We start from the raw sequence: 24,882 nt of genomic DNA, 5'->3' as shown, positions 1-24,882 counted from the left end.
ACCAGTGGTTAATTTCCCTCGCTGACAGAAAGTTGTATCTGATTTCCAATTTCAATTTTTCTAACTTCAACTTCCAGCCATTGGATTTTGTTATGCTAAATTTAGGGGGCCCTTGAAATCAGGTGTACTCTTCCTTTGTAGGTACTTACAGGTTGTTATCAAGTCCCCTCTCAACCTTCTCTTCAATATGGTACATGGATGGAGCTCCTTAATTCTCTCATCCTAAAGCAGGTTTTCCAGACCTTGAATCCTTCGTGTAGTACATCTCCAAACACCCTCCAATTTTTCACCATTTTTTTTCAAGCATGGACACCAGAATGAAACACAGTATTGCTGCAGTGGACTCACCAATGCCACATGAGCAAGTTACAACATCTTCCTGACATTCTCATTTACACACTGGAGGACTGCAGAAGCCCTCTGGGACACAGGATCGCATCGGGAGCTCATGGTCAGCTGATTGTCTGCAATGACCCCTAAGTCCTTTCCAGAGTCACTGCTTTCCAAAATAAGCTCCCCATTCTGTAAACATGGCTTATGTTCTCTGCTCCTTAAGGTATGTCCCTGCATTTGGCTGCCTTAAAGCATATGTTATTTTACTGAACCCAGATCAGTCAGGGCAATTAAGATTGCTCTGAATCAGTGACTATTTTTCACCCTCATTTACTGCCCCAACCCCTATCTGCAAAGTGAAACTCACTACAGTCATTGGCAAGTTTCACTTTGAACACAGGCAACAAAGAGGAAGGAATTGGAACAGGATGGGCAAGTTTTAGGCAGGGTGAGTTTCGGGACAGGCAGGATGCAGCACACTTCATTGGAAACCAAGCAGATCCCTGCTCAAGCCAGACGCGGATGCAAACCAGCACTATTTGAAGGTCAGATCCGTTTGGTTAAGTACTCCCCCTTCTCCATCTTGCTCCGATTCCCGGTTGCCTCCCCTGCCTTTGGCAATGATCCTGCAAAACCAATGCAGGATCTCAGCAGCTCTGGAAGCCTCTACTAAGGCAGATGTTGTCTTCACATTTTATCTTTCTCTGGGGTGTGATAACTTCTGAGTTATCTCTGATCTAGCAGAGCCAGAGAGAGAGACCTGACAATAACAAGTAGCTCAGCAGAGGCTGCCAGACCTACTGAGAAGATGGAACGAACTTGGCAGGATAGCACCATGAGCATGGAACCTTTTGGGGTCAAGGCCGTTGGAAGTCAGGGAAGGAAAGAGAAGTATTGAGAGTCTGTGGAACAAGCCAGAGAGCTGATCTTGGAGGAGGGACAAAGGAAGGAGGAGGGACAAAGGAAGGATCAGGGACCAGTAGCTTGAAGAGTCTGAGGGGGAAGAGGAGGATGAGGAGGGGCAGACTGGTGGAGGCTGAAAGAAGGGAGGGAAAGAAAAAGAATCAAAACTACAGATCATTCTCAGTAAGTTAGCAAACACTCAGGGTCTTCTCTGAATCAAAAATCTGAGTCTCTCAATTCATTTCAGCCAGGTTACCATTGGCAGCGAAGCTAATTGCTCAGATAGGGTTAATGAGTAACTTCCTCAGGTGGCTCCACTGAACGAAGGTATTTGCCAGGAAAGACAGTGATTGGCTTGGCCTCCTTTAAATGCACTGCTGCAGCTGTCAGGTCTACCATGCATGCTGGTGCTGGACTCAGGCTGCACTAACATGGCCGGCAGCAAAACCCATCCACTTCCATAGTCAAAGAAGCAGCACCTGCATAAGGTATCAGCTGCAGGTCTCCCAATGAATATCAAACATGGCCCAATTCATGCTCTTATATAAACCTTCAGCTCTCACGCCCACAATGACAGGCATCAGGCAATTTCTCTTTGCCTACCTGCCCTGAGGGTTGCTGTTTTAAAAATGCAACAGCTATTGATATCCCCAGGATATCTTTGTTTTGTTGGTCTACAGTAACTTAAACACTAAAGGAAAGTGAATCAATAGAAACTATGTGGTTGCTGGAAAGCAATCTCAGACCGCTCGGCTTTGTTCAGCTCAGATCTTTCTAGAGATAACTGACTGGTGGTGTTGCTTGGAAGGCAGGCCGGAACGCAGAGCATGCATGGGGCCAAGGGAGAGAGGACATGTGCTATGGAACCAAATAGAAAAAAGTGAGTGTCACATCACGCCCATATTCTTCATAGAAATATGCTTATGATATGAACATGGCATAACTACGATGTATTGGATGCAAAATGGGTCTTGTGAGATATCAGTTGAAAGGTTATGATTTATCGAATATGATTATCCTATTTGTATGCATGTATCATGGCTGTATCCAAAGTTAGGAATATAAACACTGTATCAATTGCAAAAGTGTTTGCACCTGGGAAATGCCCACCAGACAGTAGGCCATCAGCCTGAATAGGCCATTAGGAAGAACAATAAGACTCTGAATATACTAATCTCCCACCTTCCTGAGACGCTTCCCGAATTGCTGCTTTGACACTACAGGATCAGGTAATCGTGTCACCTGATTCTAGACCCCCATCTTGGGCTTTCAGTGTTTTTCCATTAAGAGGGGTCAGACTGGGACACAAAAGGTTTTATTAAAGGCTGGAGAGTGAGTTAATCAGGGTCGCTGGTTCTTCACAGAATCCCTGCCCAGGATGACTTCTGGAAACACCTAAAACTGATCTGGGGTGAAGGACTGGGATCCAGGCTGAGAAAGGGCAACCTGTGAAGGGTATATCTGGAGGTTTAAGCTGCAAGCAGTGCAGATTACCTTCAAGAAACTCTGACACCGGCATAAAACAACATTTAGGGTCAGAAATTACTATTTGTAGACAGTTTCTGTAATGTATTAAGCCTAGTTTGCATGTTTTGCTTTATTTGCTCAGTACTCTGCTTTAATCTGTTTGCTGTCCCTTATAATTACTTAAAATCTGTCTTTTGTAGTTAATAAACTTGTCTTTGTTTTCTATAAACCAGTGTGTACAATTCATATCTAGGGAAGGAGAGGCAAAACACTGTGCATATCTCCCTCCAGATTGAAGGAGGGGACCATTTTTTATGAGCTTGCGCCGTACAGATCTCTCTAGTCAGCACAAGACAATATTATTTTGGATTTACACCCTAAAGGAGGTGTGCACAGGAGTGCTGGGTAAATCCCCGAGCTGAATCTTCCCACACAGAGCTGATTTCAGTCTGTCTGCAGCTAGGTGTGGCCTTACCTGTGTGCGTGCTAGAGAAGGCTTGAGGGCTTGGCACAGCAAGGACAGGATGAGGAAAAGCCCAGGCTGGTGGAACGGGCGGGCTCAACGGGACCCCAGTATATCAGGTGGCATCCTGAACAGGGGGTCCACCCCGTCACATGAGGACCCCACAGGGTTGGGCCAGAAGCCAAAGGGGCTTTCTATACTTCAAATGGCCTATTTCCTCTGCTTAATTTAAACATTTTGTTGTACAGAGAGCTGTTCCATCTAGGAAACAAACTCTGTTCCATTTTTTCATTGATAGTATAGGATACCTTATCCTTCCACTTGTCTTCCACAGCATATATCTTTGTTCTCTAAAGAGACCCAGCAAATGTTGAGTGCACAGATTCTCTGTGAATGCCCACCAAATCACCCTCCAGCGGCTATATTACCCATCCTCTCACCTCTTCCCCCAAAAACATATGGGAGGAAAGAGGGCTGGGTGTGGGGAAGGGGAGTGGGTAAGATTTTGTTTGGGAGTGAGACATGGAAGGTTGTAGACACTGCTGATTTTGAAAGCAGGGATTATGCAAACAAAGCCATTTTCAGTGACTCCAAGCTGTCAGGATGTAGTCCTCCTGAATTGGTTTTTTGTCCTTTATCGTCACAAATGGTGACACAAATGTATCGTTATGAAGGTTCACAGTGTGCCTGGCCCTGCAGAGAGAGAGTACAAGGACTCCATAGGTATGGCTACACAGCAAAGAAAACCCTGTTGCTGGCCTGTACCTGCTGACTTGGGCTCGAGCTGTGGGGCTGTTTCATTGCTATGTAGATTCCTGGGTTTGGGCTGGCAGGGTCCCAGAGCCCGGGCTCCAACCGAAGCCCAGATGAAACAGCCCCGCAATCTGAGCCCGAGTCTGCTGGCACAGGCCAGCTGCGGGTGCCTAGTTGCTTGCTTTGTAGACCTACCCCATGAGTCGGACACCAGCCATGCTGACCCATTCCCCAGAAGGGCAGAGTCAGTGGAGCTGGCAGTGTACAGAGGAGGCCATATGCTGTATCTTCTCAAAGAGGGGCAGCAGCAGCTAGACTCCCAAAGGCATCGTCTTCCCCCAAACGCTCCCACTGAGCCAATGAACTTTCAACATCACTGTAAAACAGCCAGGCCCTTTTGAACCACCTTAGGCCTGCTTGCCTCATCCCATGATAGTACTTACTGCTTCTACGCACCTATTTTCATCAGCACAAGTGATGGCCATAAAGCTGAGCATACAGGGAATTGTGTCTGCTCACTGGCAAGTGCACAAACTTGCAGACCCCAAACCCAACAAGATGTCATAACCCTCATCACAGAAAGATATCAACGTCACCGTGAGGTGCAGCAGGTGAATATTGTTTTCTCCATTTTACAGAGGGGGAAACGGATGTGCAGACGACCCAACTTTTCAAAGTCCCTAGTGAGCACAAGCACCTCAATTTTTGGGTGTCCAACTGGAGAGACCTTAAAGGAGCCTGATTTTTAGGAAGTGCTAAGCACCCACACTCAGAAAATCAGGCCCCTTTCAGCCATCTTCAGCTTGATACCCAAAAATCAAGGCACTCAAAACCACCGGCCGCTGTAGGCTCATGAGACTCGCTCACAGTCATACAGCAAACCTGTGTCAAGAGCTGATCATGGGGAACTCAGATCTCCTGACTTCCAAGCCTTTGCTTTTCCCATTAGACTAAACTTCCTTCTACAACATAGCAAGCCATAACGAGGTCACCACCAGCCTTATCACTGACTGGCTTATCAATTATTGGTTTCAGTGATTTGCTTATTATATATAAATGAGCTCATTTGGGTAACAGAGGACAACACAGATGGTGAAAATCTTCTCCCTATTGATTTTTCAGGACTATATTGTAAGCTTCAAGGAGCCTTCCTACAGTCTAGTACTCTCAGTTTTGTTTCTTTATATTTCAAGAGGGGAAAAGGAGGCCCCTTCCCCCCGTTCACTTAATTCTTCATGGATGGATGAGTCTTTTTCAAATTTTGGTTTCACTTCAGTGCTAAATTAGGAGCATTCCAATGCTGCCAAGTTAAAGGGTTTGATCCACCTCTCTGTTACTCTAGGTTTACGAGTTCCAGCAGTATAAAACTGGTGTAGAACAGAGCTGAGCCATGCTCAATGTTTTCAAGAGAAAAAAACTCTCGCAAAGCACTGGCTTCCTCCTTGAGGAAAAGAAACCCATGCATTTATAAAAGCATCTGTGCTCTGCTGCATTCAAGATTAATATGAGTCTGCCCGGAACCACTAGTAAATGTGGCATAACTGGCATGTTTCATTAAAGCTGTTTGACTAAAGCATAGTGCTTCCTGCACTCAGCCATTTAACTCCCTTTCAGTTGGTCACAATTCAGAATAAAAATTCATTTAAAGTTTCTTTCCTCAAAAGATTTCTCAGAAATCCCATCTGCATCACTGCAGGTGTGACGATCACAAGCCGTTTTGTGACTGCAAGAGATTAACGCTAACGGCGTCGTAAAAGGAACTCATGGAATTATTTGAGAAATAGTTGCCTGACTTTTGACTTTTTTTGTCGACAGTTCTGCCCTGGATATCTAAATGACTCATAAACTGAACAGTTCGTTGCAAGGTAGTGCTAGCTACCTGTAGTAATTCTATTTAGCAATACCGAGACCTCTGTTCTCAAAAGATGAGCTTCTATAACTAAGATAGTCTAAAGAATCATTAATAAAGAGTCTAGGGAGTCATTAATAAAAATCCAAGCACTTTGGTATGATGTAGGCTTTGTCTGTTACAATCAGGTTACATATTTCAATATTCTCATTTGGATAGGACAAAGCAGCACCGCCAGAGTTCTGTCTAGACTTTGCAGGGAGCATTAATCCTGAAAATGTGCGTAAGTGAGTTGCAGGAGAAAGCAAGAATGGGGGCACTGAAGACGGCAAGTCCTTCACCTGTCTTGCTTTTCAGGGCAGAGGTCCTTCTTTTTCACTCACTTGACTTTTCTTCTCTCAGCCTTTTCCTTATTCATTTCTGTCTCATCTCAGCACAGCATACTCCACGTGTCACTCTGCTCTGCCTCGGTCTCTCACTGATCCCGTGAATATTAATCACGCAGTTAGTTCTCTGAATAAGCCTCCTCACTGCTTTTCAATTTCCCTTTTTCCTTCGTGGCTTTACTGTTTTACAGCAAAACAAACCCCATTATTAGAGCGGGGGGGGGGGAGAAACCCACCACATCAAACCAATTCAGTCAAATGTTCTTTTTAGTTTTAGATTTTTTTTTTTTTAAAAAGAAGAACTAAAGTGATGAAGCAAGACTGAATCTTTGTGGCTTGTTCATATACTGCAGAAAGCAGTCCTGCAAAGGCAGAAGGATGGACTAGGTAATCTGTTCTCACAGGTCTTTTCCCTTTCTAGGGTCAGATCCTCTACACCAATTTATACCACTTGAGGATCTGATCAATCCTATATATGATTCTATTGACAAACTTACTGCAGACGTTAATAAAACATGCTGCTTCCTGGACAGCTGAAGGACAGTTTGGACAACCTGACTGCATGCATACGAAAACAAAGAGCATACAAAGAAAGGTTGGATGGAAATGAATTATGGAATGAATCTGAAATTTGAGGCTTTCTCTGCCAGTTTTATTTTATGCAGAAAATGCAGCCGGGCAGAACTAAAGCAAATTGGTTTAATTCCCCGGAGGAAACATGAACAAATTTTCCCAGCAATTTTCCACTCCAGGCATGCATGGGTACGAACATGGATGGAATGCAAAGCCAGTTCACTGCAAACCGGCAATAAAATGAAACATTAGCCTTTTCCAGCTGCCTTTACAGTGCATGGCCATTGCCACTTAAAAGACCAGGAGCAGGCAGAAAGGGAATGGTAAAATAAAACAAACTAAAAGATTAATTAGAACTTGGATTGCAAATTCTTTTAGGCTGGGGACTGCCTTTTCATTATATGTGTGTACAGCACCTGGCACAATGGGGCCCAGATCTAATCGGGGTATCTAGAGGTTGATCCAATTCTATTACTCAAAGATAAGGTCATTCAGCCCTGGTCTACACTGGGGGGGATCGATCTAAGTTATGCAACTTCAGCTACATGACTAACGTAGCTGAAGTTGATGTACTTAGATCGACTTACCATGGTGTCTTCACCACGGTAAGTCAACTGCTGCCGCTCCCCTGTCGATTCCGCTGCGCCTCTCATGGCGCTGGAGTCAACGGGAGAGCGCTCAGGGGTTGATTTATTGCGTCTAGAGTAGACGCGATAAATCGATCCCCGCTGGATCGATCGCTGCCCGCCAATCCGGCAGGTAGTGAAGACATACCCTTAGACAGGAGCATTCAAAACCTGAAAACTATCGTAAACCCTTTGGGCCAGACAGTTATAGAAAAGCAGTGGTCAAGAATCCAACTCCTGCTTTAGATCTCAATTCAGCAAAGGCACTTCAGCATGTGCTTTACTTTGAGCAACTGGGTATTTCCACAGAACTCATTAGGACTGCGCAGGTGCTTGGAGCCCACATGCGTTCAGGTGCTTGGCTGAACTGGTCTCAGAAAGAATTACAGCCCCTCTAAAAAGGCCAATATCACAAGGGGAGAAGTGCTGACTTTAAATATCTGTCAGGATGAAAGAGGCTGAATCACAGTTTGGACAAAGAAAAAATATTTCAAAGGAATCGGACAGAAAGCCCCACCTTCCCTATCCTAATCCCAACCTTTAGAAACATGCAGAGATACACTCATTTAGAGACGCTTTCCACTGTTTTGTAGAACTCGTGATTAACAGGGTAAGACTCCCTAAATATTTCTGATGCGAACAGCTACCACAAGAGATGTTCTGGGAAGGAGAAGTGTGAAAAGCAAGAAAATATCACCAAAGAGGAAAGGATGTTTGTGTGTGACTCTGGCTACCTGCCATATCCCATGTCGCTCTCTAATTCGCTCTAACAAACACCTGCACTGCAGCCTCCTGGGGAGGGCTGATTTCATTAGCTGTAGTTTAGCCTGTGCTGGAAACAAAGTATACACCAAAGAATCAGATTCCAGTAAATGGCTATGGATTTTAGGTCAATGGTAAAATATAGCAGTTCTCTCACCCTCCCAAGAGCAAGAGACAATAACATTTCCCTGGGAGAGACTTCTGAATTGAAATAGGACTGATTCAATCACAGTGTTGAGAAGTAGGGATTTCAGAAGCAGATGGTTAAAGAGTGCATTCTTCTCCCATTTGCCATCATCTTAACGTTACACGATTCTGTTATTTTGTGGCGTTACGGCACTGAAAACTTTTGTCCTCATGTTGGCAATGGATCTCTAAACGCAGACTCTGCACTGTAGCTTAGACATGTGGCTGTTTTACCAGGCAGCCCTATTTGTAAGTTACCTGAACAGTGGAGGTGATCCTGGAAGAATCCATCCCCACACAATGTCACACATTGCCCGTACTTCATCAGCAGGGATCCCTGACATGAGGTACACTCAAACCCATTGGTGCAGGTGGAGCACGTCTCCATGCAGGCTGCCGACACAAAACAAAGGGAAAAAGAGACAGCGTTACCTTAACATGTCATTGTGCACTGATACTGATCTGTACATGATCAGTCTGCAGGCTAAATTCAGGGACGCATCCCTATGCAGGAAAAGCATTTGAGACTAAAGATGGTTGAAAAAAACTGGTTCCTTTTTTGGCTGAAATTTTTGAAACTCTAAATTTTCCAATGAGCTCTAGTTTAGACCAGCTGAAATCAATAGGACATAAAGAGATGCTTCGGTGCTTTCCTGAATCCAGGACTGAAAGACTAACCTTACTGATATCCAATTTGGTGTTGTGTTTCCACATCCATAAGAGATAACAAGGAGGAAGGTTTTCATACAATAACAGTCCATGACTGGGAGGCAATGTGAATACGCAGTCCTCCAGGACTAAAGCACCAGCCTGAAGGAAATCCAATCAGCTGAGATCGGAACATAGGCTATACCTAAGCAAACCCCAGCATCCTGATAGAATCCAGAATCACAGCTCCCCACACAGCGTCCATTCTGGAGCCACTTGGTTGCATCGCGGCAGACATCACAGTGGTCAAAGGACCGAGAGCAGGTCAAGCAGTCTGAGTGGCATTGCACTAGCATGAAGAACAAAAAAGAAAGAAGCTGTCAGCACTGTGTGCCTTGTGTCAAGAAGTCTGAAAATAACACATACGTTATAGTCAAAGCAAAATTCAGTTCATGGCCTCTCTGCTAATGGCTCAAGGCATTGTCTCATAAATTGCATGCGATCAGTTAAATGCTGCATTTTATTGGACTGGGTAAGTAAGCATTGCATTTAATTCAAGTTCTCCAGCCTGGTGTTAAACAGTCCATTCACAATCCATGTTGTCTCTTTTCATTGATATTCTTATATCATCAGGAATTAATGGCCCACAGCAATCGGAACTTGAGTTACCTCAGGCCATATCCCGTAACAAAGTCAATGGGAGTTTGGCCAAGTCAGCTTGGAGCACGGGTTGCAGGCTTAGTGACGCAGAGAGATCACCTGACGGGACAGGGTTACGACAAGATATTTCCCTACAATAGGTGTTTCTCACACTACAAGGCTGGCCTCCGCGTGGTGGCCGAGGGACCGAATATTTTTTCTTTATTGCTGAATCATTTTTACCTAAATAAACAGAGAATGGTCTGCCCTGTCCCTATGCACACGTAGCAGCGTCTCCACTGCTTGACAATCACCTTACTGCTGAGAGAGGTAGGGCACAGTTTAGGCTCCATTCAGGAGCGAAGCTCTCTGCACTAATCCAAAGTGTTCCCTGAAAGTAGAACCAGCTGCTGTCCCATGAGCAGGCTTCAGCTTAGAAAGAGCGACACTACGCACTGGGTAGGGGATTGTGGGTTTCCCCCCGAAAGTGCATCTGTCAGAGACCAGTAATTTACAATGGCTTCATGAAAACATTTGGGTGAGGGAAGCTCTTCCCCTGCTATAGTTTGTGGGAAGGTGGGGACAACGCCGTGGGAGAGTTTGGAGAACTCTGGGCTAAACAGTTAAAATTTTGGAAGGTTTTACAGGATCATCAGCCTGGACCCTGCACTAAAACTCTCATTGCCTCTGTTGCAGCATGGAGAGACGTAGTGGGCGGGTCCGTGGAAAGGAGATTTCAAGGGGAGCAGGGAGTATGCAGAACACAGGCTTGGCTCTATACAGCCCCAGGCAATGATCTCCGTAGATCGTATTTTCCAAAGAGCTCAGCACGCAGTTAGGCACCTAAACGAAGTCAGCAGAATTTCAAAAGCACTCAGCACCCAGTGAGAGATAAAAAGGCATCTTTTACAAAGTGGAAGTCAAATCCTAGTGAAGTAACTAGAAAGGAGCATAAACGCTGCCAAATTAAATGTAAAAATGTAATAAGAAAAGCCAAAAAGGAGTTTGAAGAACAGCTAGCCAAAAACTCAAAAGGTAATAACAAAATGTTTAAGTAAAGTATATCAGAAGCAGGAAGCCTGCTAAACAACCAGTGGGGCCCCTGGACGATCGAGATACAAAAGGAGCACTTAAAGACGATAAAGTCATCACAGAGAAACTAAATGAATTCTTTGCTTCAGTCTTCACGGCTGAGGATGTTAGGGAGATTCCCAAACCTGATCCATCTTTTGTAGGTGACAAATCTGAGGAATTGTCACAGATTGAAGTGTCACTAGAGGAGGTTTTGAAATTAATTGAGAAACTTAACAGTAACAAGTCACCGAGACCAGATGGCATTCACCCAAGAGTTCTGGAAGAACCCAAATGTGAAATTGAGGAACTATTAACTATGGTTTGTAACCTGTCCTTTAAATTAGCTAATGTACCCAATGACTGGAAGATAGCTAATGTAACACCAATATTTAAAAAGGGCTCTAGAGGTGATCCTGGCAATTACAGACTGGTAAGTCTAACGTCAGTACCGGGCAAATTAGTTGAAACAACAGTAAAGAATAAAATTGTCAGACACATAGAAGAACATAAATTGTTGCACAAAAGTCAACATGGTTTCTGTAAAGGGAGATCATGTCTTGCTAATCTATTAGAGTTCTTTGAGGGGGTCAACAAACATGTGGACAAGGCGGATCCAGTGGACATAGTGTACTTAGATTTCCAGAAAGCCTTTGACAAGGTCCCTCACTAAAGGCTCTTACGTAAATTAAGTTGTCATGGGATAAGAGGGAAGATCCTTTCATGGATTGAGAACTGGTTAAAAGACAGGGAACGAAGGGTAGGAATAAATGGTAAATTTTCAGAATGGAGAGGGGTAACTAGTGGTGTTCCCCAAGGGTCAGTCCTAGGACCAATCCTATTCAACTTATTCATAAACGACCTGGAGAAAGGGGTAAACAGTGAGGTGGCAAAGTTTGCAGATGATACTAAACTGCTCAAGACAGTCAAGACCAAAGCAGACTCTGAAGAACTTCAAAAAGATCTCACAAAATTAAGCGATTGGGCAACAAAATGGCAAATGAAATTTAGTGTGGATAAATGTAAAGTAATGCACATTGGAAAAAATAACCCCAACTATACATACAAGATGATGGGGGCTAATTTAGCTACAACTAATCAGGAGAAAGATCTTGGAGTCATCGTGGATAGTTCTCTGAAGACATCCACGCAATGTGCAGCGACCGTCAAAAAAGCAAACGGGATGTTAGGAATCATCAAAAAAGGGATAGAGAATAAGATGGAGAATATCTTATTGCCCTTATATAAATCCACGGTACACCCACATCTTGAATACTGCGTGCAGATGTGGTCCCCCCATCTCAAAAAAGATATACTGGCATTATAAAAGGTTCAGAAAAGGGTAACTAAAATGATTAGGGGTTTGGAACAGGTCCCATATGAGGAGAGATTAAAGAGGGTAGGACTTTTCAGCTTGGAAAAGAGGAGACTAAGGGGGGATATGATAGAGGTCTATAAAATCATGAGTGGTGTGGAGAAAGTGAATAAGGAAAAGTTATTTACTTGTTCCCATAATATAAGAACTAGGGGCCACCAAATGAAATTAATGGGTAACAGGTTTAAAACAAATAAAAGGAAGTTCTTTTTCACTCAGCGCACACTCAACCTGTGGAAATCCTTGCCTGAGGAGGTTGTGAAGGCTAGGACTATACCGGGGTTTAAAAGAGAACTGGATAAATTCATGGAGGTTAAGTCCATTAATGTCTATTAGCCAGGATGGGCAAGGAATGGTGTCCCTAGCCTCTGTTTGCCAGAGGGTGAAGATAGATGGAGGAGAGAGATCACTAGATCATTACCTATTAGGTTCACTCCCTTTGGGACACCTGGCATTGGCCACTGTCGGTAGACAGGATACGGGGCTGGATGGACCCTTGGTCTGACCCAGTATGGCCTTTCTTATGTTCACCCAGCAGCTCCTATTGATATGAATGAGAACTTCTGGTGCCAGGAAAATTTTAAAACCTGACCCCCTCATTGAAGTGCCCTCATGCGAGCTGAGCTCTTTGGAAAATCCAGCCCAGAAAATATAGACCTGTTAATACGATGCAGTGTTTTCAAATCACAGACACACTTTCTCCCAAATCTGTTCCCATTAGCTTAGCATCTGAACTCCTCACAGTCTTTAGTTAATTTATCCCCACAACACCCCTGCAAGGAAGGGCTGTGCTATTATTCCCATTGTACAGATGGGGAACTGAGTCACAGAGAGACTAAGGCTAAACATTTTTAAAGCCCCTAAATTACTTCGGCACTTAGAAGCCTAAGTCTCACTGGAAGTCAAGGGGACCGAATAGTTGTCACTTTTGAAAATGGGACTTCAGGGATAACATTTTAAAAAGCCATGGAGCAGTTTGCCCAAGTTTACAAGGGAAGTCTGTGATAAATCAGGAAATTGAACTTGGGTCTCCCAGGCTAACCCCCTCCCACTTTCTCTTTTCTTATGCCCAAAGAGCTCCCCTTCGGTAGCCTGCGAGATGTCTCTACGTTTAGGTGGCCTGTCCCAAAGGCTTTGCCTTTTGGATTTACAAACGCTTTTTTTTTTTGTCCATTCAACAAATATGCTTTAAATATTTATCTGACAAGCACTCTGAGCCACTTCTGCAATGACAGCATACTTAAACTGCTAACCCTGTTTTCTTTTTCTTGTGACAAACTGGAGCTCTCTGATTAACCAAAGCCCGTTGAGTGCAACACGAGCGGCTGCCAATACGGAAAATTAGGAATCTGCAGATAAAACCGACCAACTATGAAATGGAAATGAAGGGGAAATGACAACATCCTGTGGGAAAAATAATTTATATGAAACATTGCTCCATAGCCAAAGCTATGCAAATGTTTCCAGATAATTATTAACTGGCTCTAATTCGACTCCAGGTGAACTGGAAGTGGCATTACGGTATAAGAGAGCACATTTTTTTAAAGGAAATTAATCATATGCCCATAAACTTGTTATAATTGAGAGAGAAAGTGCATGAGCCTTTTTTTGTTTGTTAGAAGATTTCAGAGTTTTTTAAAAAAGGAATGAAAAACATTTCCAGGACAACAGTCTCCAAGTAGCGATTCTTTTTACTTTGCCAAAGGATGGCTCTGAGGGTCCTGATCCAATTCCACTGAAGTCAGAGGGAGCCTTTGGCTTGAGTCCTGAACCTATCCTGAAATCCTATTTAGATTATATAGAGGGGGTGGATAATTACTGATCACCAAACCAAACAGACACAGCAAAGCTGAAATCAAAACAGTTGTCGCAAGAACGTTGATAATACTGAGAAGCCCGAGGAATACGAGGGCTAAGTTGTGTGACCTTTACTCACACTGTTAAGCACCTACGCGTACCCCCAATGAAGTTAACAGTATTCATAGAATCCTAGAATATCAGGGTCGGAAGAGACCTCAGGAGGTCACCTAGTCCAACCCCCTGCTCAAAGCAGGACCAATCCCCAACTAAATCTGATGCTCAGATTAACCAGTGTGAGTAAGGATTGCACAATCAAACCCCTAATGTCCGCTTGTACTTCCTGTGACCCAGAGAGCCAACAGGCAGATGGCACAGGGAAGTGCATGGGGTTTTACAGAGATCCCCTGGGTTGGCTATCAGCATAATAGGTCAACAAAGGGTGGCATCTGAGGTCTCTACCAAGAGCCAGTTGCCCACTGGTCATTGTAATCACTGAGAAATGTCTGTACGGATAATATTAAGGAATTATGTATCCATACTGAACATTATGTTCTGAAGGTCTTGGTGATAAGGCAGGTCACCAGGAGATGTTCCTTTCGAGCACGAGGTGACTGACAGCTATCTCCCTGTCCAGCCATTGGTGTATTGTCTACCTATTTTCACACTGAGCCAGGGGCACATTGTGAGATTGCGAAATCGTCAAGAGAGGAAATCCACAGGAAGAAACAAACAGCAAAGGGGTGCCCTGTTTCTGAATAAAAACAGAGGATTGGTCTGGTATATCTTGAAGCACAAAGACAGACGTGGAATCCTTCGCCGAGGAGGCAAACCGAAAGCACGCATGTCTCTTGAAAGAGTCAGCCTGGCTGTAACACGCTGAAAGGATGTTGGATAAGCAATACTCTAAAAGACATTAGAGTATCTTGTTCATTATGCCCAGGCTCTGAAATGCATATTATGATTTTATTTTATATCTAATCATGTTTCCAGTATTGCTACTTGCTATTAATTGATTCTCTATGTTTGTTAAATAAAGTGATATTTGGTTTCACGATTAACCTCGTTCAGTGCTGTGGGTTAGTGGCGGGTCGATGGAGGTGGAACTGGTTGGCTGGGGGTGTACCGATTTTCTGAAGCAACAAATCTGTGAATATTACGAGTGTCCACAGGACCAGCAGCTGGACATTGCAGGCTGACGCTCAGAGGCTGGTATGTGTCAATGGGTCGCTAATCTGGACAATGACAGCAAGGCCTAGAGGGCAGTGCTCGGATTGGCTGTAGCGATGGAGTTGGGGAGCTGGCTCATGGCAGGCACAAACTTCCTTGTCCTAAGGGCAGGTGGTAGTGAGGTGCCTCACAACCCTGGGTACCCCTGAGACGCAACACACACCCTCTTTAGGCCCCTGAAACACCAGTGCCTCACTGGGGAGCATTCGTAAAAGAATTTCATTTCCTGGCCTCAGTTATGAGGGGCCGGCTTACAAAGGTTTATACCCCTGTAATAAGACAGGGGTCAGAATCCAGCCTGTACAGAACTACCAATGTCAGCAGAAGCTGCCTCGCACATATACCTGACTGGCACTGCGAGCAGCAGTCTCCCTCCACCTTTACTGCCAGGCTGCCCAATGGGCAGGACGGACAAGAGCGTCGATAGCAGATCACTTCGGCGTCCCGGCATTCACATTCCTTGCACAGGTCTTCTTTCCATTTCTCTCCATTCTGCAAAAGACAATATTGAACGTCTTACGTGAGGGCTCCGTTCTCTTTGCATTGATGCTGAGTTCAGCAGTGGGGCTAAATCCAGATCCTGCGGCATGTGATGAACAGTTGCAGGTCTAGCGGCCAGCTAGAAGTTTGCATAATGAGCAATGATACTAATCAAAGGACAGCCTCTGCTTTGTGACCTATAGCAATCCCCAAATAAAGCAGAGAATCTAATAGAGGGATAACCATTATCAGCCATATTCTAACAACAACAACAAGAACACAGGAACACACCAATTGCCATACCTGTGCTCCATCTTGTCCAGAAGCCCTGTCCATTCCTGTCTTCAAAGTAAAGTACAAGAATCTCTATAATGGACAAATAAGCTGCCCAAGGGGGAAGTTGTTTTTTTTTCTGAATCACCATCAGTTTTACCTTTGGGCTTATGACATGAAAAATAAGGGTTTGTGTCCCATATAATTTTTATCAGGTCTGATGTAACTGTTGAGGTTTTCATTATTCCTATAGACATCTAAGCCTTTTTATAATCCTGTTAAGGTCTTCCCCTCAAGTATACACTGCAGCCATGACCTCCCTAGGTTAACTTGGCATTGTGAAGAAGTACTTTCTTTTCTCAGTTTTTAATGTATTGCCTTTCAGTTTTATTGGCTGTTTCCTTGTTCTCATATTAAGGTATGAGAGAGTAAATAGGAGCAACTGATTCACATCTTCAAGACCACACGTCTATCAAGTCCCCTCTTGTGTCTCTCTCTCCTCTCAGAATGATGCCCTGGTCTTTCCCAAGTGGTTAGAGAGTTAATTTATTAACAATGAATTCTGATTGCCGTTGTGCTGTGCTACCTCTATCTTCTCTAAGTCTTGACCAACATAAATACTTGTGTTTCATCTGCAAATTTTGCCACCTCATTAATTAATCCCTTTCCCCCGTTGATTAATAAATCCATTAAACAACACTGTGACAAGTACAGAATCTTGGGGGTCCTCCACTGTTAATCTTCTCCCATGGCGAAAACTGACCATTCATTGCAGTTGCTTGTTTTCTATCTTTTAGCTGGTCTCTAGTCTAGGACAGCACTTTGCTTCTCACCTTCTTTACTGAGTTTCTTAAAAGCCTCTTGGGTGGGACTTTATCACAGGCTTTTTGAAAGTCTAAATAAGTTTTTGTCTCCTCTTTTTTCCTTGAACAACTGTTCTGTCGACACACTCAGGGAATTCTGGAAGACTGAAAGGGCACGATTGGCCTTGACAAAAGCCAGTCTTTAGGATGGTGCAGCACACTGCCCTTTCTGCACCCAGCTAGTTTTGCTGGCGAGGGCCAGGGGACAGCAAGAGCCATTGTCCCAACGACTCCCTGTCCCACTTGGGTATGTCTACACAGCTCGCCGACGCAAGCCTCCCAGCCTGGGGTCGACAGAGTTGGGCTAGCGGGATAGTTCTCTAAAAATAGCTGCACCTATCTAAAGTCTCGGGACAGGGGTGGGCTTCAGAGCCCGAGCTGAAATTTGAAAGCCCTGTCTACACAGCTGTTTTCAGAGCGCTAGTGAAAGTCTCACGAGCCCAAGTCTGTCTATCCGGGCTGGGAGGCTCTCTGCCATGGGCTGTGTAGACGTATCCTTTGTGCCCCTGGGGCTGCTGACAGGGAGCACTACCTACACTCATTGACTGTAATTGTGCTTGACCCCCATACGGGAGGGGGTAAAAGCATGGGGGAGGCTCAGCCTGGTTCTTAGATGGCCTTATATCATGGATTTCTCTGTTAACAAGGATAATGCATGAGCTGAAATATGCAATATACTCACCTTGATGTGTTTTACTCCACTCACATCAGGGAGTGAGATCTACAGACAGAATGAGATATGGTCCTGTTTAGAAAACACCCAAATCCTCTACTTCCTGCATCTCTTAAAAGTATTCTGTTAAGAGCTATTAATTTCTACGTAAGTAGTGGTTAGCGTCATTACTCATTTGTCACAACAATGAAAGGTCTCCTATTGTACTTCATCAAAAGGAATTGCATCGTCAATTTGAGAAGAAAAGCTGATAACAAATATCTCTGAATAACAGACTCCTGTTGCAGTGAAAATAGCAACCAATGGGCAACATTTTCAGAAAGCTGCACTGAGCTTCAGTTGTGCAGCTCCCACTGACTGAAATGAAAGTCAAACATCTTAAACCCCAGGAGATGCACTGAAAACTTAAGGGTATGTATATAAAACATTAAACAGGAATGATTGATTCAATTTGCTTTGCTTTCCTCTGTGTAATAAAAAGAGCCTTAGGAGACTTATGTGGTGCAGAAAATTATAAACTAGCAGATTTTATAAAATGCAAAAACCCTCTGGGTAAGTAATATTAACGGATTATTCTTTTGTAAGACTCAGCAAATAATGTTCTTTCCAGACTTTGAGGAGACAGACTTTCACTTCTCCAAACCCTCACAAGCTTAACATGCTGTGTTATGTGTTCCAAATTACCAGGATACTCACATCTTTGGTATGTTCCTTGTACACACAGTAACTACCCCTTGAAGTACATTCAGGACAGCACTTCCCCTCCAAATGAATTAATTCTTCACCCTGCAGAGCGAGAGAGAGAGAGAGAGAGAGGTTGCCGCATGAAATTAGCATTTCCAAGCAATACTGCGGAATGCAGAAGCAGAATGGTTATCACACTGGAATGCAATCTTCAATATCCAATTGCATCTTATCTTCCCTACATCCTACTTCATCTCTGTATGTATGTTTTGAAAAGCGTGTTTAAAAAACATTGTGGTTGCAGAACGAACCCCAGAAAAGTTCAGGAAATTCACTGATAAAGCAACTGTATCATCCTTAACTCTCGCCGCTGTAAAAGAAGCCCCCAAACCAAACCAAACCAAACCATTAAAAATACACAGAAACTGGTATGTCATTTTTCACTCTGAATTCCTTGGATTTTACTTGAAAACTTTCACAACCTTAAAATACAGCTCTCTCTCTTCATTTTCTATGTTCCATTTTTCTCTTAAAGACTAAAAATTTAAAAAATGTTCATGGTAAATTTTAAAACATACATTATATTGATCTAAATTCTATTCTTGATTACAACTGTAACAGAGATATTGTGATTACACCAGTGTAACTGAGATCATAATTTTTCCATAAGAAATGGAAATAGGGCCTTCCATCTGCTCCAAGTCCGTTGTGCGTGAATGCAAGTGAAACACTTACGGGAGAGAAAGAATGGTCTTATGTTTAAAGAACCTGGATTAGATTTAGGAGAGCTAGGTTCAATTCCTGTCTCTGCCTTTGATTCTCTCGGCCGGATTCTCACTTACATTAAGACCTCTTGACACTGCTAAGGTGATATAAAGGGGCCTAAAAATGGATGTACATATACAAATTAAATCAAAATAGGCTATTTTAATTCCATACATAGACTTGCACCAAAATAATAAAAGGTGAACTAACAACCAATTTAGCTATTTCAGTGCAAGTTAGTTCGTGGACCAGCCCCAGGGTGAGATTTTTAAACAAACACAGCATTGGACTAATTCTGCTGCCCGGGAAGTCAATGGTGAATGCTGACTGCTTTTGTAAATTGCACCCTTTAATCCCTCTCTAAAATTTGGGATAGTATTTACCTACCTCCTAGGGGTGTTGTGCAGATTATTCATTAATATGTAAGAAGTGCTCAGATACTGTGGTGGAGTGGGGAATATTAATAGATGGATAGTGCTTTTGGATATAGTCAAACCCTGTTTATAGTGAAGTGGAACAGTTTTCTCATACTGTTTCTATGCACCAGAATTCTAGCTACAGGGTGTGATTCAGTCTCTGCAGGAGTGAGTGGGATTCTTTTCAATGACTTAAATGGGGTTTGTATCAAGCCCTTAATGAACTTCCAGTCATGGGGGAGCTGTTCTATATGTGCAGAACTCTCTTTTCAAATTCTGTTATTGAACTGTTAATATATACATAAATACACACACACACACACACACACACACAAACCACAGCTAACAAAAACTCCCCATGAATGGAAAAGCTGGCTACATCCCCGAGTTCATTGCAGTCTTCATTGTGCTCAGGATTTGCTGCTCTTGAGTGAAGTGACAGTGAAATACTCCTGGCCACTTACGCTGCAGGGGGAGGTTACACCTCAGCTCCCTAAGTCTGGAGTAGAGTCAAGAGAAAAAACTGGTGAATTCCCACAATCAAATGAACTGTTGTTGGATTCAAAGGTTTCCATATATCCGCCAGGATTGCTGGATAATCAGCCAGTGCTCAATCACTAGTATTGTCACAATATTAAAACAGAGGTAAGGGGCAAGAGGCAAGTATAGAGTTCGACAGTGGCTGAGATTTTCAAAGCCAACAAGGGGATATTGCCCACAACTCCCATTAACTTCAACGGAAGCATGCGGCTACTTCCCATGGCTGGCTCATAAAAGTCAACCGTTCCGACAAGCCAGCTGGTGTTATTTGATGTAGCTCTATTATTTACGGCAGCTTAGGGTGCATCCCTAAAGAATATCTGTTCATAGAATCACAATGGTATATTTTACAGTGTTCCACTTAGGAAAACGTAGCATGCCAGTTTGGCTACATAGACACAAGTGCAGCCGCGTTACCAATGGCAGATTATGCCAGCATGGCCAATGTGGGCCCAATGCTTTGAAAGGGCCACCAACTGCAGTAAGTTGAAGCACTATGATTTCAGTCAATCGGGGAGACGTTTCACTTTAATCCATCACTGGGCATTCCTACAAGTATCTAGATATTGAAACCATTCTTGCAAAACTCCGTGGTGTATGGTAAGAACCCATGCCACTAGTATGTACTGTGAACTTTCCCACCTCCAACACACACCGACACTTATACAAAGGATGAGGGGGGAAAATGTGTATGGGACATGATTCTCCTTGCCAAAAAAGGCAGCCCTGGCCTGCCAAGACTCAGAAGTGGGAGGCACTATGCGAGATAACTATGTCACTTGCACTCTTGTTTAAGAGGCTTTAGTCATTACATTCAACATTAAGAATGTGGAAAGGGAGTAAGGGGGGGGTGTCAGACTGAGGAAAATAAAATGTTTTTACACACACACACACACACCTTTAGATCTTTAAGATTTCACTGGTGTGCAAAAGTAACTAGAACAATCTGCAAGGAAAGGAGAAAAGCTGTGCAATACAATGATCTAAATTTGCTCCTTATCTTCATAACATTAGGACCAATCCTAAGACCTGCTGATAGCATGTTAGTCACGCAACACCTTGCAAGATCTGGCCCATTGTTCCCTTTATGACGGGACTGTTTAGAGAGAGTCTCCAAAGTGGGATGATGTGGAAACAGGAACCTCATTCTTAGGCATGCTCAGTCTCACCTTCAGCCACCCATGAGCTGTACTCTTCAGAAACGTCCCTGAAAGCTGTCTCTACAGCACTTCATGGAAGGGACGGTGGGAACTAGCATGATGGGTTATGTTTCTGACAGCTAAAGTGGTTTTGGTTGACCAAATCCACTTCAGCAACCACCCTATCCACACCTACCAGACAGTTTCCAGCAGCCCCCCTTGAAGACTACAACTCACAGCTTACCTGAGGGCCCCTCAGAGTCATCACAGTCATATTCACTCTGCAATTATTGGGTAGGTTTTGTTTGAAAGGGTTTTAAAATGAAGCCCTAGCTCTAGTCCCATCAGCTGCTGCTATGCTAGGTCGAACTACCTAGGTTTACCTAGCTAAACCCCACAGACTCCTTGCTTCAGTTAAGCTCTGATTTACTGAGGCAGGCAAAAAAATCTCAGATTTTGCCAGCAAAGCTGCAAGACTTGGAGAAGAAGAGGAAAAAATGACAACCTACCCGCTTTAAGATTCTTTTATGAGACATTTCATATTGTCCTTGGAATAAATTAATGCATGTCTTGTACTACTGAGCCGGAATTCTATCACAAATGATCCAAGACAGCTGCCTCACCTTTTTGGAAGTCTTATAGGACGCAAGTCCTCAAACAAAACATTTTTTTTTATTTTCTATCCATTAGGACCAAAATTGTTCTTCAATATGCAAAAAAACACTTTTCCTGTCTTTTCCAACGCCCACACTTCACTGATTTCAATATTACTTATTTTGATGCCTAACTTGGGACACCCAGGTTTGAAGAGGTTTTCCACGGAACCTAATTCGGCCAAGCTTAGCATGCTCTTAATGCCCACTGAATTCAATAAGTGTTAATGGCACTCAGCACCACTCAGGATCTGTCTCCTGCACACAAAACACAAGCAATTTTTTCTCCGTAAGAAAGGGAAAGGATCCAATTTGTCAGTAGAAATTAGATCTGCTACTTTATATATTTGTTTATGAGTCCACATTTTTATTATCTGTCTGTAGAGTGATCATAAACGTTGGATGGTCCAATCTGGGGCGGAATACTAAGTATGATGAATCTGTATCGGTGAGCGTCTTCAGTTGTACTACAATACATCCCAAGTTGTACTGAATACAAGTTTTTCTCTCATGGGTACTAGTAAGACTTCAAGATATGGGAATGTCTGCAATGCACCAAATGGAGCTGCTAAATCATTTTCAATGTTGAGCCATGATGGTATGTAATCATTAGTGTAAGCGTTTCATTTTACAACTGTGTGCACGTGGAAAGCGAAGAAAAAGAGATACAAACCCAGAAGACCTATTCCCAGTTTACCCCTTGATCTTGTCTTGTTTATATAAGAAGCTTGACTTTCCATCCAACTAAATTCAGTAGTAGTTTAGGTAGTTTTATTTAAGCATTTTAAGGTAACAAGGCAGCATTCCCTTTGACAATAAAAGTTTGGATCCAATATTCCTCTTTGTAACGTCAATAAGAATGAATCAAGAGAGGAAAATACAAAGTATTTTTAATATTTAAAGAGATACTGTTACATGAGTTAGCACATAACTTTATTCCTAGATACATGATCTCTGCTTTTGCTGGAATGAAAGTGTGTTTGCACTGTGTCAGAACCCAACTTTCTGATACAGCCATTAAATTAGACTTACTCCAATTCACCTTATATCCATGCATATACTCGGATTTTGGGCTAGACCGTGGGCACAGCCTTGATCCGGGGTATTAAATAAATTTTACCATCCTAGGAGTGTTCTTGCCAAGTATTGTGAGCTAGAGATATGCCTAAGGCCACAATTCCTCCCCTGCAGTACTCTGGCCCAGTTGGAATGAAGCAGATATTAGCCCACTGGTTAGCAGTGACACTAATAGCGAAAGAAAGAAGTTTTATCTAGTGGACGAAAGTTGATCCAAAAACCTTTTCTTTATATACAGCAAATAGATAGGGCCCACCAACCCTACCAAAACCATTTCTGCATCCATTAACAGGGCAATTATAATATGAACTATGATCTGAGCTTGAAGTAAGAGGTAAATATATTTATGGTGTTGTCCATCACAAATCTCCTTCTCATAAACCCTGACGGCTCACTGTCTGAAAATAGGTAGGGGGTCACTAAGTCTAGTGGCTAATACCTTAGCTAAGATCTTGCTTTCTAGTCCTAGCAAAGATCAAGAGCAAAATTCTTCACAGTTTTTGACAGAACTGGCTGCCTCTGGTCTATGGTTTCTGCACCAAATTCAGCACACGCTCTCCTGAAGCCATTTCTTACCAGGTAGATAGTGACAATGCTGCAGACAATCAAAAAGTAAGGTAGCCACCAATTCACCCAGGCATGCTGCTTGCACAACACAAGACAGTTAACCTCCTGCCTGCCTTGCACATACATATTGACTGTCATTTCCATTCCTTGTTTCCAGTTAAGTGCTTTGGAGGCAAGTGATGGAATCACAGCCAAATTCTTAAGGTATCTCATTAAATCAATCCGTAAAGAAAAAAAATCAGGAACTGACCATTATATTCTTAAAGAAGAAACCTTTTCTTACCAAGGCGCACTCCACTTTGGCACACTCTCCGTTCTGACAAGTGACTTGTCCTCCATCACACGTGCAAAATTCACAGCGAGTACCATTCCACATCTCATTGTGATACCTGATGGTGCCTTCGTAGAAGCAGCTTTCTTTGGAAGAAACGCACTCCTCGCAACATTTCCCAGGACGCTGCACTTTGTTCTGATCCTAGCAAACATCAATACTCAGTAAGTGCTAACCTTTCAAGCCCTCCTGCAGCCCTTTATGAAAGGGGCGAGTGAGACACGCAGCCTGATCGCAAGGCCGTGCACTGCTGCATTACCTTCTCACAGGTACGTGGGGAACAGTCCTGTTTAAGACACTTTGCTTCCCCTCTGTCACATACACAGGTAGTGCAGGAATTTTTCTTCCACTGCTCACCATGCTGTCCAGAAAGAAGACAGATAGATACATATATAAATAAAAAATAAAGCAGTAACCATCACCACATTCTCTCCTGGACTATGTATTTCCCCATGAGTTCCTTATATGTACATGTATCCAAGTACAGAGATTTTTTTTTAAAATCAGTGCATATTGCTTCACGTGCATAGAAACACTGCATATTGCTTCATGATCAGGATATAAAAAGGGAAGAAGAGAGGAGAGAGTGACTTTCATCAATGATTTGTTTTCCCACTTAAAAAAAAAAAAAGATACATGAACAGTAAATATCTTATCTAATTTATCCCGTCAACCTGGCTGCAGCTTGCCAGCAAATTCCTTTATATTTCTAATCCCTTTCAACTCTTAGCTTCCCAGGAAATAAAAAAAACAGCCATTGTACCAAGTTATTAATGCTGGCAGAAAGTCAGATGTTAGGGAGGGGAAAAATAGAGATGTGCCAGAATTCACGTCAGGTTGGTTTTTGGTGTGGTTCATCAAAGGTTACCTCATACACTTTTCCAGATATGGAACAGGGTTTTGGAACACACTCTGGGCAACATTTTCCAGGAGACACAACCATAGCTTCATCCTAAAGATTAAAAACCAGAAAACTTTATTTAAAAAAAAAGAGATGAGCAGAGTAACAGTTTGAAAATTAAATATGCAGCCCAGCAGCCTAGACCTGTAACTCCTGCAAAAGATGTTTATATCTATGTGATAACCACCAGCCACCTAAGCCATGAATTAGGGTAAGAATTTTGGGGTCAGCTTTGCATTCTGCTGTAAAAGTAGAAGGGCAAGCACCAAGACACTACATCTTATTCTTGGGGCCTCTTGAGACAGACAATGGTGGAACCATGACTAAAGAGAAGCAGTATGGTCTACAGGATTAGGCACAAGACTAGAAATTAGGAGAGATCTAGAGTCTAGACCTGGTTCTGCCACTGATTCACTTTGTGGCCTTGGATGAGTCACTTAACCTCTCTGCCTCAGAGGT

General features: G+C 43.1%; 1 protein-coding gene across 1 annotated transcript in view; it reads right to left on the bottom strand.

Moving 5' to 3' along the window:
• FRAS1 (Fraser extracellular matrix complex subunit 1) overlaps positions 1 to 24,882 on the bottom strand; it is a 301,544-nt gene that overhangs the window by 139,680 nt on the left and 136,982 nt on the right. The window contains exons 7-14 of the mRNA XM_077814356.1: positions 24,391 to 24,474; positions 23,782 to 23,883; positions 23,475 to 23,666; positions 18,047 to 18,136; positions 17,360 to 17,398; positions 15,406 to 15,553; positions 9,155 to 9,298; positions 8,560 to 8,694 (exon numbers count right to left, since the gene is read on the bottom strand). Coding sequence (XP_077670482.1) covers positions 8,560 to 8,694; positions 9,155 to 9,298; positions 15,406 to 15,553; positions 17,360 to 17,398; positions 18,047 to 18,136; positions 23,475 to 23,666; positions 23,782 to 23,883; positions 24,391 to 24,474 — 934 coding nt within the window. The remainder of the gene's footprint in view (positions 1 to 8,559; positions 8,695 to 9,154; positions 9,299 to 15,405; positions 15,554 to 17,359; positions 17,399 to 18,046; positions 18,137 to 23,474; positions 23,667 to 23,781; positions 23,884 to 24,390; positions 24,475 to 24,882) is intronic.

The sequence above is a fragment of the Eretmochelys imbricata genome, chromosome 4 (assembly GCF_965152235.1).
Source record: "Eretmochelys imbricata isolate rEreImb1 chromosome 4, rEreImb1.hap1, whole genome shotgun sequence".
Classification (NCBI taxonomy): domain Eukaryota; kingdom Metazoa; phylum Chordata; order Testudines; family Cheloniidae; genus Eretmochelys; species Eretmochelys imbricata.
The sequence above is the reverse complement of the archived record's forward strand: the minus strand, read 5'-3'. Positions and strand labels throughout refer to the sequence as shown.